The sequence below is a fragment of the Poeciliopsis prolifica genome, unplaced genomic scaffold (assembly GCF_027474105.1).
Source record: "Poeciliopsis prolifica strain line A6 unplaced genomic scaffold, Auburn_PproV2 SCAFFOLD055, whole genome shotgun sequence".
Classification (NCBI taxonomy): Eukaryota; Metazoa; Chordata; class Actinopteri; order Cyprinodontiformes; family Poeciliidae; genus Poeciliopsis; species Poeciliopsis prolifica.
The window spans coordinates 1,225,488-1,242,468 of NW_026562430.1; the positions used below are offsets into that span (position 1 = coordinate 1,225,488).

A 16,981-nucleotide genomic window follows, 5' to 3' on the forward strand; every position below is an offset into this window, starting at 1 on the left:
TCATTTGCTTAGCTTATCTTTTCAAACAATTATGTACAAGAGAATAAACAAAGAAAAAATAATCTGTAAGGGTGGAAACATTCTTTTATGGCACTGAATATGAAATATTTTTCAGTTCCTTTCCGCCTTTTTTTTTTAATCAACACCAAACTGTTATCCGCCTTCACATGGCCTCAAAAATGCAAGCACTGCAAAACTCTCAAGTGGGGTACAGTTTATCTGCAGCACTTTTCCCCCTTCTTTTAGATCAGAGGAAACTATGCATGAGAATGAGAAAGATACTCTGAGCTCTTTGCATCCTATTGTCTGACACACCAATGCTTTAATCTCAGTCAACAGTGACATCTGCTGAAAATCCTGCTTGGTGAGATAAGACTGGACACATTTCCTGCATCAGAAATGCATGCATTATATCACAGAAGCACACTTATTCTGTTACCTCTCTTCTGCTTTATGGAAGTTAGACTTCTGAATAGAAGCAACATTCAGCAAAATCGATGTTATCCGATGTTTTCGAAATTGCTAGAGGACAATTTGTCCAAACAAATGTCCAAACATTGCTGTTGCTCTGTGCACAACACTGGCACTCTCCAGGTTTGATGTTATCAGTGTTTACTGTAACTTCTCAACACAATTTGACCAAGGTCTATCTACACATCCATTTGTGTTGAAATCCACTTTCAGAAACAAACAGTATTGTCCATTTAAAAGCAGTGGTGCATAAGTTCTCCGGAAAGCTAACTCAATTTTATACACATAAAAAACAGGAAATGGTTGTAACACTTCAATTCTTTCATAAGAAACCGTTTACACATCATGTTACTCTGCATATGCTTACTTTACAATTTCTCAGAATTTCAGTATGCCCACATCCTTCAAGAGAAAGACCCACTGCCTTAGCTTCAGGAGATAATACAGAATTATATATATATATATATATATATATATATATATATATATATATATATATATATATATATATATATATATATATATATATATATATATATAAAGAAAATATAAAAAAAGAAATCTGGAAATATCTATCTGAGCCAAACCTGTACAGCATACAAAACAAGCCAAATCTCTCCCACAAGCTAAAAACGAAAGCCTCACAAAAAAACCTTGAGAAATGAAGATGTAAAAATCCATCATTTTAAAAAAGGATGTAGAATCCTTTTTTAAAATGATGAGGCCACAGCTGTTGTGTAAGACAACGCCGACTCTTAAAGTCTTACAAAAACAACTGTTTTCTACCAAATTTTGAACGAATTGGGTCAAGACTTTAAAGAAACAGTCAGACAAGCCCAAAAATTTACTAATTCTTTCAATTTTAGAGCTTTACTTCCAACCAACTAACATAATTTTACCAAACACATAACTGTATTGTCTTCTATTTTGATCTGTCGATGAATAAAATATTTGAGATGTTTCAGTGGCAATGATAGTTATTGGGGGGTGTGGGGTCGCAATATCAGCACAAACATTGACTAAAACCACCTAACGGCGACAACATGCTGAAATCAAGAGCCAGCTTCTCTGCAGGAGGAGAAAGTCGACACATGCGCTAATTACTAACTGGCTGCAGCGGTAGCAGCAACAGCTGCTGGCACTGCTGAACCTCATATGAAAAACATCCTTCCCACTGACATGTTAATGCTGATAAGGAAATCCTTTTCAGTTTTATTAAAATAAATTCTAATTTAAGTGTACTCCAAGATTAAAAATTACTTCTGAAGTGCCGTTTTACAGCCACCCTTTGCAGTGAATTATAAACCAATGCTGAATCCTAATGAGCAACAGCAGTGGCTTGTACTCCTAAAAAAAATTATAAAAAAAAAAATAACTTGCTGCATCATAAATCATTTAAACATAGCTTAGTTTGGCTTTGAGGTTTGTTGTGATGCAGTTTTAAGCACCTTCCAGCACAACAAACTCCTCCTTACAGCTCTAATGTAATGGGAAATTAACACACTCTATTCTGCTGCCAGATGATAATTTTGGTTTAGCTACACCTAAAGTGTTGGTTCTGGCAAGCACAACAAGGATCTTTAAAGAATAAACAGAACAAAAAGACGTGAGCATTTTCTAATTGTAAATGACATTGCACAGCTTCTGGCTAAGATGATTCAGAGTTCTGCCTATTTTGTAGGTCTGTTGCTTCATTTGTTGTTTGTTGATGGGTTTGGCAGAATCTACAGTGAACTTTTTAAAGGCTAAAAATGAAAAAACTCAACATTGCAATTATTTAGCAGTTGTCAGCTCCATTGAGCTATAAGCCCTCCCAAGAAAGCTGTGGAAAATAAGCTGTTTCACACCATTTAATCTCAAATCCCTCTGCTTTCTTTCCTACTTTTCCCTTTCTGTTCTCCTGGCGCTATCGCTTTGTCTCTGGCCTTCAGACATCTGAGCGGCTCTTCTGGATTTTGCTGACACTGCACCCAGTCCCGCCTGGCCTCTTCTGAGCAGGATGGACACTCTGGAGTCAGAGCTGACCTGTCCAATCTGCCTGGAGCTCTTTGAAGACCCGCTGCTGCTCCCTTGTGCCCACAGCCTGTGCTTTGGCTGTGCCCATCGCATCCTCGTCTCCCACTGCGCCACCAACGAATCCGTCCAGAGCATTGGCGCTTTTCAGTGCCCCACTTGTAGGTATGTCATTTCCCTGAGTCCGGAGCGTGGATTAGAAGGACTCAAGAGAAACGTGACCTTGCAAAACATTATCGATAGAGTTCAACGGGCCTCATCCTCAGCTGGCCTTCCTCTGCCATTGGCCGGTCCCCACAGTGGGCCCAACTCTCCCATTGAGGAAGGGAGCAACCGGCTGGCTCTGGTTCCCGTCAGTGCCGCCATGTCCAGCCCAGAAACTCCGCCGGAACCAGTTCAATGCCAGTTCTGCGAGCAGGACCCACCCCAGGATGCCGTTAAGACGTGCGTGACATGCGAAGTGTCGTACTGCGAGGAGTGCCTCAGGGCAACTCACCCGAACAAGAAACCATTCACCGGTCACCGGCTCATTGAGCCAATGCCCGATTCTCACCTCAGAGGGCTCCAGTGCCTGGAGCATGAGGAGGAGAAGGTGAACATGTACTGTGTCACTGATGACCAGCTGATCTGCTCACTGTGCAAACTGGTTGGGAGGCACAGGGATCACCAAGTGGCAGCCCTAAGCGACCGCTACGAAAAATTAAAGGTATGTGCTTGTTCGCCTATATGGTCTATTAAAAAAAAAAAAATAAAAAAAAAAATAATAATAATAATAATAATAATTTTCTGCTGTTTTCAGTGTTTTACTCATGCTAATTATAGATAAGAATAAAAAACGTCCAAAGTCCTTAACCGTCTTACACATATAATGTATTTCAAACTTTAATTTCATTCTCCTCTGAAGTATGAAATTTTCTGATATCCTCACTCAGGTATCTAATTTGATTGTCTAGAGAGATTTCATCATTTCATGCTGATTTATAATCTCTCCTGAATAATTAAGCAATTAGCATAATAACTGCACCACACCAGGAAGCCAGAGGGGTATTCAGAGGCAGTGAATTAGGGGTATGTCTTTAGCTAGAAGGCATGGTGACTTTGGCAAGGTTGCAGGTTAACAAGCACCACTTGCCTGCTGGGTGCAGGTTGGCTTGACTGAGAACTGACTTGTGCATCATAGTGCTAATAGCCACAGGGGCAGTTATTATTATTATTATTATTATTATTATTATTATTATTATTATTATTATTATTTATCTTTGTATTGTGCATCCCAAGTATGATGGATTTTGGCTAACAAGTCAGTTTTTTGAGTTTACTGAACATTTCAACTTCTATTTAAAATATTCTAAAATATAAAAAATACACCACTGTATTGGTACTTTTAAGAGTGACAACTTAATTAAACCTTATGAGATGCAGTCTCACATCCCTCACCCTAAAATCGGATTTTGTCACGCGTTAGCTGTTCTTCTGCCATATTTTCCAGGGACAATTCATTAGTATCACTTTTTGTCAATCTGCTGAATACAAGATACTTCCACTCTTCACAAAATGGGACACAAATGTAGTAGATTGGAATAGCTTCTCTTTTTCTCTGTTAGGCTGTTGGTGTGCTTCTGATAAGAACCATGGAGGTTATTGTGGGAACACCCATCCTTTTTTCAGAGATAAAATTACCCCCGTCACAGGAAATTGACAGAGGAGGGTGCTGGAAATGGCTTTTAAAACCCTTAGCTCAGGGTCTTACAAGTAAAACCCTTCAGGATAAAAGATAGGAGCAGCTGTTTGTAAGTGTCCGCCTTGATACTAAATCACTGGTTTGGTGTTCCCCTTTCTCTGTTTAAGTTGGAACAGTTTGGTATTAAGAGCAGTTAAATATAAAACAATTTGCACATACATAAACATGTTACGTTTTACAAATTATCTGTGTATTAGAATTGCTTTCCCTGATAGATGGTTGCAGAATTATAAACTGGACTAGCTGTGAAGTCTGCTACTCTTGAAAGGGTGAAACTTTTACTCCATAGTAATTGTTGATGGTGGGTCCTCACACTCCATCCCAGTGGGTAAAAAACAATATTTTCAGGAAGTGTTAAATGCCACATTTGTGCACATCAGCTCCATTATTATTACAAAAGGTGGTTTTAACTTCCCATAGTTTAATTGATTATATTTTATGACTGTGGAAAATGTTTAAAAGTATGAATGGAACACCACCACTTTGCTGCTGGTTTTGAGAAGCTTCACTTTCTTATTTGGAAGATGCTAAGTTTGTATTTTGTGCACAAAATGCTTTTCTCATCATACTTGTGTAGGTGTATCTAAAATGTGTTTAATTTTAGGTTGAAGGAGAAAATAAATTTTTAATGCATGTTGCTTTTGAGCCAACATTTACTGTTGTTTTTGTGTAACATTTTCGGCATGCTTTTGAGCAACAATGTTCAGTTACTTCTGCTGTTATTTAATCCATAGAAATTGAATTGCTGACTGCTAGGACTGTGGCGCTCATGGTCACTGATGTCGAACTTGAGTCCTTAAAGGGCCGGCATCTAGATGCAGTAAAGACAACTTGCTTAAGTTCAAACGGGGCATCACGTTGGGGTAGAAATGGGATTTAAGTGGCCTTGAATGTGGTCTGGTTGTTTGTGCCAGAAGAGCTTGATTCAGTATTTCAAGAACTGTTGATTTATGATTTTTACATACCACTCTCTCCTTGTATGCAGCAAAAACTAAATCAAGATGCCCATCTTCAGAAATTCTCTTTTTAGAGTAGAGTAGGCTAGCTGAAATGTTTTAAAGTTTTCTCATGGCTTGAAATACAGAAATACATAAACATCAAAAGAAACAAACACAACATCTTTTTTCTAACTAGTTAACTCCTGTTCTTTTGCATCCCTGGGTTTTCTATTAGAATAATCCCAGTCCACTGCCTCGTTGCACTTTGAAAATTCATTTAACTAAGCAGAGATTAACTGTGCAATACAACACAGACTTTTTTCTCCCAAAATTTAGCTCAGAGTGGTGGCAGAAAAAACAGGGTTGGATTGATAAAAAGAGACAGATTACGCCGCAGGATGATTGACAAGCGATCAGACTGATGGGGGGTGGAAGACGCTCCAGCTCCAACAAATAGATACAAGCTGGCAACAAGGACATATAATAGGCTTGAATCCCTTTTCTTTATGTTTGTGTCGTGACATATTACATTGAAGTTCAGTACACAGAGGATGGCTTATTGTTGCAATTCTTGTCCTCTTTTGAGAAATCAGCTTTCCCCCCTCTGTTACTAACAACAGGGTCATATTCCTGTTAGAGCAGACCCTTATGTCACTTCTGTGTGCCATCTGCGTATTAAGGTCATCCATTAAGCCCCTCGTGGCACTACATCACACTTGCAAAGGAAAAAAAAAAAACCAAAGAGAGGCACTATGTCCACCTCTGTGGATGAGTAAAAGCTTTTCTGACACCATAAAAAAAACTGTTCATATTTAAAACATGGCTAAAGAGGTACAGTCACATAAATTACAAAGCATATTCTATAACTTCATACTTGCATAATTTTCACTTTCAGATTTGAAACCACGAAGAACATCTTAAAACTTTGAAAAGAGGAAAAGTGACAACGATGCATCAGAACAGCTTAATTATGCCTGATTTGGCAATTATGTGAAACATGGCAGCAAATGAAACATCCGGGGCTCTGGCACTAAAAAAAACAAAACAAAAATACAGCTATGTAAAAAATACAGAAGGGTGAATAAAAAGGAGGGCAGAGAGGGGAATAAGTGAAGGGAGGAGCATCGAGGGGAGGCACTGACGTGCCTGTCACCTGTTTGCCGCTTTGTTTGCCGGGAGCGCTGCTCTCATAGGGAAAGCTTTTTGAAGCCCTGATTTATCGCTTGGCTGGGTTTGCGCATGGCTTGGTGCTCAGTGGAGTGACTGTCCCAGTCACAACCACAGCTAGAACTAGGATCTGCTGTCTGAGGCTTCGGACGGGGCAGGATGAGGAGGCAGTGCAGGGATGAGGGGTACTGCCCACGGTCAGAGGTACGCCACCTCCAAAACTTTGCAAATTTAAATATAAAAGGTTAAAGAACTGCACAATTTGCTTATTGTTTGATTTTAGAAGGTTCCTTCTTGTTTAGTTGATTTGATGCGTTGGCTTAAGCTTTGTTGCATTTCTATCTTCTTGCGTCTGTGTGACATTTCTATTTTTTGCTTGCTTGTTTCCAACAGCAAGCACTTGACTCCAACCTGAGCAACTTGATCAAGAGGAACAACGAGCTAGAGTCGCTTATGGGGAAGCTGATACAGACTTGTCAACATGTCGAGGTGAGTCTCAATGGCCCTGTGGGGGTCACCAATGACCTAATTTGTCTAGCATTTCAAGTGGTGGTGTTCTGTGTGAAAGAAACTGCTGATGTTTAGTTATTTTTGAGTAAAAATGTCAAGATTCCACATGGAAATTTTGCAATAAAAGTACAATAATCACATTTACATTCTCATACCCTTTTTTAAAAACAATGCTTTAGCAGATTTTTGCATTTTTCTGTCATTTTTTGGTTTGGTTTACCATATTTATCCCCGCATTCACAGATTAGTGTTCATGTTTGCATGCATGCAGTCTCCCTTGAAAGCGGTTCTGTGCCAAGCCTGCCCGTTCACATCACATTGCACAACTAAGATGCTTTAAATAAAGCAATGCCACAGGGTTTTAGAAAATATGGAGGGCAGCTTCGCAGCCTGCCAAGTCCTTTTGCAAAGTCGAGGAATGTAAAGGATTAGGCAGTTTAATGTTTTCAGATTATTAAATTATAGTTGTGTGCTTGTTTTGCATGCATATGAAGGTACAGCTTATGCAAGATAAAGGATATTTTAATGACTAAAGGATAGAAAAAAAAGGACAAAAGGACAGCTCTGAAATAGATATAATAAAAATACAGTTACGACAATTAAAAATATATATATTTGCTCCATAAGTTGATAATTTGTAGAAAGTACAGGTTTCACCTCATTTATAAATATATAAATATATATATTTATAAATATATATATTTATATATTTATAAATATAAATACTAATTAAACGCTTTGTGTTTAATTTCCTTACATCTAATATGCATTAGCCTCAAAATGAGAAAGAGATGAGATGTGAGATGAGATGGGATAATGTTCAGCGATGGTGTGCAACATAAATACAGGAAGGAACATAAGTCAGACATATAAAAATACAAAAAAATTGAAGTAGTTATGAAGATCAAGGAGACTCTGCTTGCGTGCCACTAATGAGCTTTCTGAATATTTCACATCAGATTATCCCAAAACAGCTGCAAAGACATGTCTTGAAAAAGATTGCCAACTCGCTTCCTGTTCCTCTGACTCACCAGCTCAGCTGCACCCATGATTTAGCATTCCTGCTGCACACTAGATGCATCTGCCTTTTCATCTGGCATCTTGTTTTTAGTTTTTCCATGTTAGAACCAACACCAGCCAACACTCCAAGCACGCTCAGGCACGTATTACATGTTGAAAAATGGGGACACTGTGTAGGGGTTGCTCTGGGAGAGTGGAGTGAATTAATTTAACACTGTTTAATAAATATGCATAGACTCAAAAGGGTCATTTTAGTTTTATTTTTTAAATACAGTACAATAAAGTATTTGACACAAAATCCTTAAGTACAGTTAGTCACAATTCATAATAAATTTCTAAAATTTACAGTTGAATAGATTTTTTTCCCCCCACAACATATATTAACCCTCATACACTATTTACGTTACACCACTAAGGCTTAAGTTACTAAACTGATGAAGACCTCCTTTTAGGACTGAATCACAGATGGGTAAAAGTCAAAAGATGTGCCAATCCCCATCTACAGAGGCAGAAATATGTGCATTTTAGCAAATGTAAAAATAATATTCTAACTATAACTATAAAAAAAAAAACTCAACAGAAAATGTGTATTATGTCAGACCATGATGCATTAAAATAACACAAGGCCTTTCTAAAGTTTTGACACTGCTTTAAGCTTTTTCAGATTTTTTCTTAAACTTTAGATTTTACTGGGATTAAGCCAACACAAATTAGCACGTACTGGTGAAAATTGATCATTAAAAAAAAAAAAAATGTAAATATGATCCTCAATCCTTAAATTAACAATATAGTCTAACCTACTGCCTTCATAAGTCACTCTACTAGAAAAGGCTCCATCTTTGTGTTTACAAAAGCAGCTGTTCTGTGAAGGCCTCAGGTTTGTTAGAGAATATAATAATAAAAAAGAGAGAAGTGTCATCATTTGAGGGACTTCTGCTCTGCTTTGTCAATATAGTTTTTAGTTCGTCTTTGGGGTTTATTTCACATCTCACTCGATTTGTTTGGTTCTCTAATATTATGCTTAATGATTATTCATTCATTCATGTTCTTATCTTCAGTGATTTTCCCTGTTGTTCCTCTGTTGTGTTTACAGTCTGTCATTTTGAATTGTTCTCCCTCAGTGCCACAGTTCACAACTGCAGCTCATGTAATTGATTAAACTCACTTGTTTTCTTCCCACTAATCACACCTCCCGGTACACAAGTTCCTCCAGTTTTTACTACTTGCTGGATTCAATTCTCCAGTTCATCACACTTCCTTCCGTGGTTCAGTGCCATCTGGCCGACTGCTTGTGTTATTTTGGCACCTTGGTTTTCCAGCATGTATGTTTTTTGGACTTTGTCTAAGCTACACTTTCTCAGGATATTGCCTGCTTCCTGCCTGTGTTTGGGTCCTCATTTAGCACAGGTTAGGCTATAAAACAACTATGCCAAACTTTGGACTTCTTACAGAACTTTGTTCATCTGATCTGAACACAGAAAGAGTATCTCACAAATCTAACCTCACCATCCTGTCAAAATGGATGAACTAACACAGGGCAAACATTACAAATATCTGTTATGCAGTGAAATACTCTGCCAAGCACTGCAGCAGCAAAATTAATCCAACAGTAAAGTAATGGTGTCTCTTTGTAGAAGAGTTCTTCCACATGCTCCAGGCTAAGATAATTTAAGACGCTTTGTGTTTAAATGAAACACTTAATGTTTCTTATAGCCGACAATCTGTCACACTGAATATGTCCTCCACGTGGCTTCGGCTTGCAGTAGATACTTCACATCTGTAAAAGACATGATGAATTTGGTCACAACTGGAGCACTGACATCTTAAGGGCTGCAACATGTCCTCCTGAATATTAATGGATCTTGTCTTAATAGAATGTGGAATGTTTAACAAACTTTCAGAAAACTGTAAAACAGCGGAAACCCTGACTTCCTTTAAATCTCAACTAAAAACACACCTGTTTAGAATTGTATTTGAAATGTAATATGAAACAATCTATTGATAATTCTATGTTGCATGACTTTGTGTTTTTGTGCTTATGATGTAAAGCACTTTGAAATGCCTTGCTGCTGAAATGTGCTACACAAATAAAAATTGATTTGATTTTGATTTGATTTGAATTCTTCTCAAAGAATAAAACATCTAGCCTTCAATAGTTGCAGTCTCTGGTTAATGTGTGGCATTTATATATTTTTACCAAATCCAAGGTGCAAGCATTTCTCAAAGTGCAAACCTTTACATTGGTGTCAAAGAAACCAATTAGCAAAGTTGTAGCAGCAGCTGCCGAGGCTTCACTGGGCAAAGGAACCGTGCTATTTGCTCAGCATGTTTCACATTAACACAGATGTATTCCAGGTGGCAAATTGTTGCTTTTGGCAACACAATCCTGGAAAAAATGATATAAATGCAGTAAGGAAGGACTGAATACTTTGAGTATTCAGGCAAAGTCCTTTACAAGCGTGCTTGGCTCAGTGCAGGAAATAAAAATGACTTCCCATGATGTAATTATTGAAACTTCTGTCAGCACACGGAGAGACTAAGTTTGAATAAATAACTGTACTATAATAATCACTCGGCAACTCTCACAACAGACTTCCGTTTTATGGCTCCCTGCGCTGCTACTTAGTTGCAGCAAGAAAACTTTACAAGGTGCTTAAAGGACCAGTAGGAAATTACTACAATGGGAAACTGTGAGCTATGCCAAGACCGACAACCTTATAAATGGACGAACAGGTTTCACAGCCTGATCAGTGTGTGAAGCTACCTGCGAAGGGAATCAAATGCTGGAGAGAAATAAGCCTGTTGTCTTTGGTGGAAACCACACACAGTTGCTCTGAATGGTAATTATCTGAATTTGCAAAAAAGCCTCCAACTAAATTAAATTATTTGTCCCCTCTAATTTCTGTCATTGGAATATGGATTCATAAAGAAGAGTACAGTTCCCCTTCTTAAAATATTTATTCCTCAATCTTTGACAAATCTCAAATGTTTATGTACAGAAAGGAATCAAGATCCCTGTTTCAATCTGTTAACTTGTGAAATACAACAAAATAACATCTGGAGAACAAATAACTTACGCCATTATTCATCAAGTTCATGCCTTAATGTAAGATGGATGAAGAAAAATGTTTTCTTGGTACAACATATCACACCACAATATAAATGTACACTCTCTAACTTTCCATGTTCACCCGTCCTGTCTTTGTCAATCTGATGCCATCTGTGAATTGATTTTCAGGTAAATGCATCACGCCAGGAGGGCAAGCTCATGGAGGAGTGCGACGTCCTGATTGACATCATCCAGCAGAGGCGGCAGATCATTGGCAGCAAGATTAAAGAGGGGAAGGTGAGATGAAAAGGTAGAACGGTGTGACCTCAAAAGCTATGCAGTGTTTTTATTGTGTCCTCAAACTGCTTAAAATTTCAAAAGAAAAACAAAAACACATGGAAATCTTAAGTTATTGAAAAGCCCTTGTTAAGTTGCATAAAAGTATTTAAACAAGTAAAATTTGTGCGCAACACTAACAAGGCTCAGGCTGGTTTTGATAACTTTTGTTCCTCAAAGAAAGTAATCACCACTTGCAAGTGGCTTTTTGTGTTATCTTTTGAAAGCATAAACATTTGTTGTTTCACTTCAAATATTACAGTGCGAAAAGCCCCCAAAAGAAATCATTAAGAGGGCAAACTATTTCACAGTGCTGTATGTATACATGGTCCTTTAACTGCCAGCAGATGGGAAACTACTCAGATGCCAGAGATTCAAACTCTTTTGAACAGACGGGAAGTGGCAGATTGGCCAAAGAAACATCCCACAGCATATGGAGTAGATGTTTGCTTGTACTCTCAACCCAAATGATAATTTAAGCTCCATGTAATGAGACTTGGAGTGCTTCAGAGTTTGTTTAACTTCAACCATCTCAGCATTTAACACTGAATGAGAAAGAATGTGCAAAGACGCTTGGCATTTTTGTCATCAACTGGATCCAGAGGTCATGGCTATGGTGTAATCTTTCCTGGGACACAGTTTCTGTTCTGTGTTTATTTTCGTACAAGCCAAACTGCTGATGAAATGCCATTTGACCTCAATCTAACCAGTGACCTAAATCTGCCTCTTAAAAAGCAGAGGGAATGAAACTGGACGGCAAACAAGAGAAGCCGAAATCTCAGATCTGCATGCAACAAAAATCACCAACATGTCTGATTAACCCTCTCCAGGCAGATGTTGTAGATTTGCAACAGCTTGGTGCTACTTAGCTAGTCTTTGCAAGTAATTTGAGCCTGAGAGGGTTAAAAAATGTTAATAAAAGAAAGTTTGGGATCTCTCCATAAAATGATTGCTTCATTACATTCCAGTTTATTTGGATATTTTCCTCATGATAGAGTAGCCAAATAGTTCTGTCAACATATGAGATGCTGATAGCATTTGTTTCTAACCAGTAAAATTTTGTATTGGGGAAATCACATTTGAAAAAAAAGAAGATTTGAAATCCCTTGGTCTCATTGTTTATATGACAAAATCTGGCAGTCTGCAGGTTCTTGTACACTGTGTGTTTACAGAGAACTTTACAGCTTCACAACTCTATAGACAAGAAGGTTAAAATCAATCTAATCCAAGTCAGTGTAAATTTTCTACCTGCTCTTATACCAATATAAATGAAAATACATCAAGAAAAACAGAATGTCCTCGTCTTGGCCTTTTGTGCAAATGTCAACATTCATCTCCATTTAGCCACATAAAGAGCTGGAGTCTTGCCATTTTCCATTTGTTTTAAAAGCCAATCTCCTACAAGTTCTCCATTTCAATCATTTCAGACTCAAAGGCTTCGGAAGCTGGCCCAGCAGATTTCCAACTGCAAGCAGTGCATCGAGAGATCCTCGGCCCTCATCACACAGGCCGATCAGACGCTGAAGGAAACGGATCACGCTCGCTTCCTGCAGACGGCCAAGAGCATCAATGAAAGGTCAGGCTGCCTGGCGGAGATTTCAACTCAAGCCTCACCAGCTACAAAGTATTGAATCCCAATCGAGCGTTTTTTTTTGGACCGATTTCAACAAGCTGGGCTTGTGTGCTAAATTAATTTTCCTACTGCTAAATTCAGGAACTCTTGTGAAATTGATTTTTTATATCTGAAGTCTACTCACTTGGTGCATGCTTTACATTGTGGCCAATGAGTGAAACATAAAGGTGTAAAATCCTTTTCTATTTCTATTTATAATAATCTAGGGTTTCCATGGCAACAGCATCAACCCAGGTGCTGATTCCAGAGATCCACCTGACAGACACCTTTGACACGTTTGCTCTGGATTTCACCAGAGAGAAAAAGTTGCTGGAGAATCTGGATTACCTTACAGGTTAGAGACGCTTTACACTGAGAATGTATTCACAGCCAAAAGGAAAATCAAATTTTTCTGAATTCATTAACCCTTGTGAAACTTAAACTTTACAGAGAAGTAACAAAGTTTCTTTCAACTTTAATTTTCCTTAATTTAATTTCTTTCAAGTCTGTCTTTAAGTATTGCTTTGGTAGATAGATTTCACCCAATTAGCTCCTAAATTAATGTCAAACATTACCTTCTCCATCTTTCATTTGCTTGGACCTATCAAATGTCACTGTTAATTGATCAGCACACCAGGGAATGAAGACAAAAAAAGAACGATGTGGTTTGTTCTGAATTTGAAGCCTGGTGAAAATGGTTGGCTCATATTTATTCTCTGCGACGCATGAGGGCTTCGCTGGAGGGTATTTCACTCAGTGAATCAGCCTGAATCACTCCACTATGTGCAGCCACTCATGACAGAATGCTCGGGAGTGGGGAGCAAGTGACAGGCACAAAAAGAGATAAGAAGTGGCTTTACAATCATTTCAAGCTGGGCTTTTGTATCTTTGTTTTTCTATCCCGCTCTGTTCTCCTCCTGCAAGAAGCTCAATGGACTTAACACAAAAAAGGAGCCATTTCCAACTAAATTCTAATAACATTTGTTTCTCTGATGAATCAATGTGAACTAGAGCCAGCAGTTTCTGTGATTATACACTAAGTGACTAAGATCTTGTGTTTCTAATGAGGTTGTGCTTTGTTCTGCTCCTGCTGTGTTAATGTGATTTGGAGATTTGTTTCTATTGACAATATTATTGAACCTGTAACTCTTGCATCTCAGAATGAGTTTCAACCCCCCCCCATTCCCCTCCATAAAAGTCCTAAATTAGATTTTTGTGCACATAAGGAAGGTTTATTAGGCTGAATTTTATTGGAACTACTAAAAACTGGTGAATCATCAACTTGGGACTTCTAAGGCAAAAAGATTGCATTAGAGAAGTGGGGGAGAGGCAAAGATAATGTTCCTGCTTTCGGTTCTCTACAGCTCCAAGCGCTCCATGCATAAGGGAAGAGTTGTGCACAGCTTCCTATGATACAATCAGTGTCCACTGGACATCTGATGATGAATTCACAGTCGTGTCCTATGAGCTGCAGTACGCCATCTTCACCGGACAGTCCAACATCGCCAGTAAGTGCATTATGGACATTAGGTCCATGTTATGTTAATTCTAAATGTGGTGCAACTGTAAGTATTTTATGTCCATATTGCCAGAATTTCTGTCGAATTATACAACGAAGGAAGAAAAATAATTTTTTCTAAGGCCCTATTTACATGACAACGCCAGGGCAGTAAATTGACAACATTTGGCCGCTTGTTTAAGCGGTTTTTGGCTGAACAAAACCACAAATGTTTGACAATGGCCTCCATAGGGAGACGTTTTTAGAAATGCAATATGAATCAAGTCTGTGGAAACATAGATGGAAAATATTTGGAAACAATTTCAGTCACGTCATCTTGCTCTTGAGCTCTCAGGCCTCGTTTTCACATCCACATCCAACTTCCGTCCGTCTCGCTGCAACTCTTCAGATTATATGGAAATCACATGGATATGAAAAGTAGTTTTGTTTTATTTTCCTGTGAAAAAACAGATGAAACCAAGAGGATGGAGACATTTTTGACACAATGACAGCTAGGAGAAAAAAAATCTAGTATCAGTCACTAAAAACATAGAACATCTTACGGAACAATTACCTTGTAGTGTATACTGACATAAACATCAGTCAAACACCCACAAGACCTTAGAAATCTTGAGAATGACTGAGTGAGCAATAACTACATGGAGGGAAATGGGGTCAAGCCACCTGCTGCCTTTCAATCAAACTGCCTCATCTCTATCTTTCATCTTCTCCAGTTTTGAAGTGTCTTAAAGATTCAAATACTTCTCAGGGAAAGTTTACATTTCTCTGGTTCTTCATTTTCTTGTTATATATGCTTGACATTTATCTAATAATGCATTCCTTTATAAGGTGGTCTCTTTTTCCATTACAACCCTCATTACTTTAAGGCTTAAAGAAAATTAAAAGCAACATTTATTACACTGATGTGACTCTTAAATTTCTTCTTGCTGTTGCATCCCAGTCTCTCTTTCTTCAATAAGATGTTATGTTTACCAGACTCACTCTTATCACATTCACTAAAAAGGTTGTTTTCAAAGTCAGAGTCAAATGGCAGATAATTCTCCCTGGAGCCACCAAGCAGGAAGTTAAAGTCTTGTAAATATAAACTATTTGCTTCTTTATTACCGTTTGAGAATTTTTAAACTGATGTGTTTACCCACATTTCAAGGAAGAAGCAATCTGCAGTCACACAAATCAGGTTTTACTTTGAGGAAGTCATCAGGTTGATTAGGATGCAAATGTGCCAAAATATACCGGTAAATAGTTTTGCATTACATTACAGTTTATTCTAGCTTTTGATTAACTTTTAATCAAATGAATACATTGATTTATTAGTCAACTAATAGATGACATTGTAGCCAATCTGTAGTTTTTCAAACTAATTCAAGACTAAATGGTCTTTAAGTTTGCTATTACAACTTACAGAAAATACTTTAGTTTTTAACCCAAAGCAGACTCTGTGTTAAAATAATAACAGGAATGCTATCAAACAATTTATTTAGGACACAACTTTAGCTTAATTTCAAGGCCAGCATAAGCATGCTATTTTTAGTTAAATTTTCTATTCTATTTTATAAATCAGATTGTAAATATGACAGGAAGATTGCTCTTGTTGAGTTTGAACACATTATACAAACCATGAGGAACATGTTTTGACTGTTTTCACTTCCGAGTGCCAAGCAAGGAAAATAAAATAAAATAAAATAAAAAAAAAGCCCCAACCATGTCAATCTCTCAGAAAAAGAAGAAAAATGACATGAGGAGTATATGTACGCTCACAAAAACACTTTGGCCTTGGAGGCACTGTGGAAAAGCAGAGGTACCATTAAATAAACCCACACTGAAAACACTTGCAGCAGAAAGTATTGTGCTGGTATGAAGCCAACGAGGTGTGAATTGTTTCCTCTTGTGCCTTTTCTTACCCTCTTACCTGCTCCCACAGCCAAGGGCTTGCACATCCTTTTCAATTTAGCACACTATGCTGTCACATAGCAGTACATCGATCTTCTGATGGCTTTTTTTTTTAAAGGAAATTGTTTTGTGGACTAAAGGCATACCTTCAGTACTAGTTTTAGGAATGTTTCTTGTTACTTTATAACTGCTTTCCCTCTTCCACCTAGGTCTATGTAACTCATTAGAAAGTTGGATGATTGTTCCAAACATCAAGCAAAACCACTACACAGTGCATGGTTTGCAGAGCGGCACCAAATACATTTTTGTTGTCAAGGCCATTAATCAAGCAGGAAGTAGAAGCAGTGAGCCGGGGACTCTAAAAACCAACAGTAAGAAATAAAACGTTTTCCTCTATATGCAACATTAAAGTGCAACTCTTAAAACAGTCAAAATGTCTTTCATAACCAGGCCAGCCATTCAAACTGGATCCGAAATCTGCTCACAAGAAGCTCAAGGTTTCCCATGATAACCTAACAGTGGAGCGGGACGAAACCACGTCCAAGAAAGGCCACAGTCAGGATCGGTTCTCCAGCCAGAGCAGCTACGGCGTGGTAGGAAATGTCTACATCGACAGTGGGCGTCACTATTGGGAGGCTCTCATTGGAGGAAGTACATGGTAGGAAACATTTCTACAGCATGTACGTAAAATGTTCTTTGTTTGAATCAAAACTTG

At 38.1% G+C, this 16,981-nt stretch overlaps 1 protein-coding gene across 2 annotated transcripts in view; it reads left to right on the forward strand.

Moving 5' to 3' along the window:
• The window catches only part of LOC129379020 (E3 ubiquitin-protein ligase Midline-1-like), a 41,895-nt gene that overhangs the window by 22,719 nt on the left and 2,195 nt on the right, over positions 1–16,981 (forward strand). For both annotated transcript variants that reach the window (XM_055059559.1, XM_055059558.1), the window contains exons 2-9: positions 2,403–3,190; positions 6,724–6,819; positions 11,099–11,206; positions 12,673–12,821; positions 13,085–13,212; positions 14,222–14,365; positions 16,476–16,637; positions 16,717–16,924. In XM_055059559.1, the coding sequence (XP_054915534.1) occupies positions 2,471–3,190; positions 6,724–6,819; positions 11,099–11,206; positions 12,673–12,821; positions 13,085–13,212; positions 14,222–14,365; positions 16,476–16,637; positions 16,717–16,924 (1,715 nt within the window). In that variant the 5' untranslated portion in view covers positions 2,403–2,470. The remainder of the gene's footprint in view (positions 1–2,402; positions 3,191–6,723; positions 6,820–11,098; positions 11,207–12,672; positions 12,822–13,084; positions 13,213–14,221; positions 14,366–16,475; positions 16,638–16,716; positions 16,925–16,981) is intronic.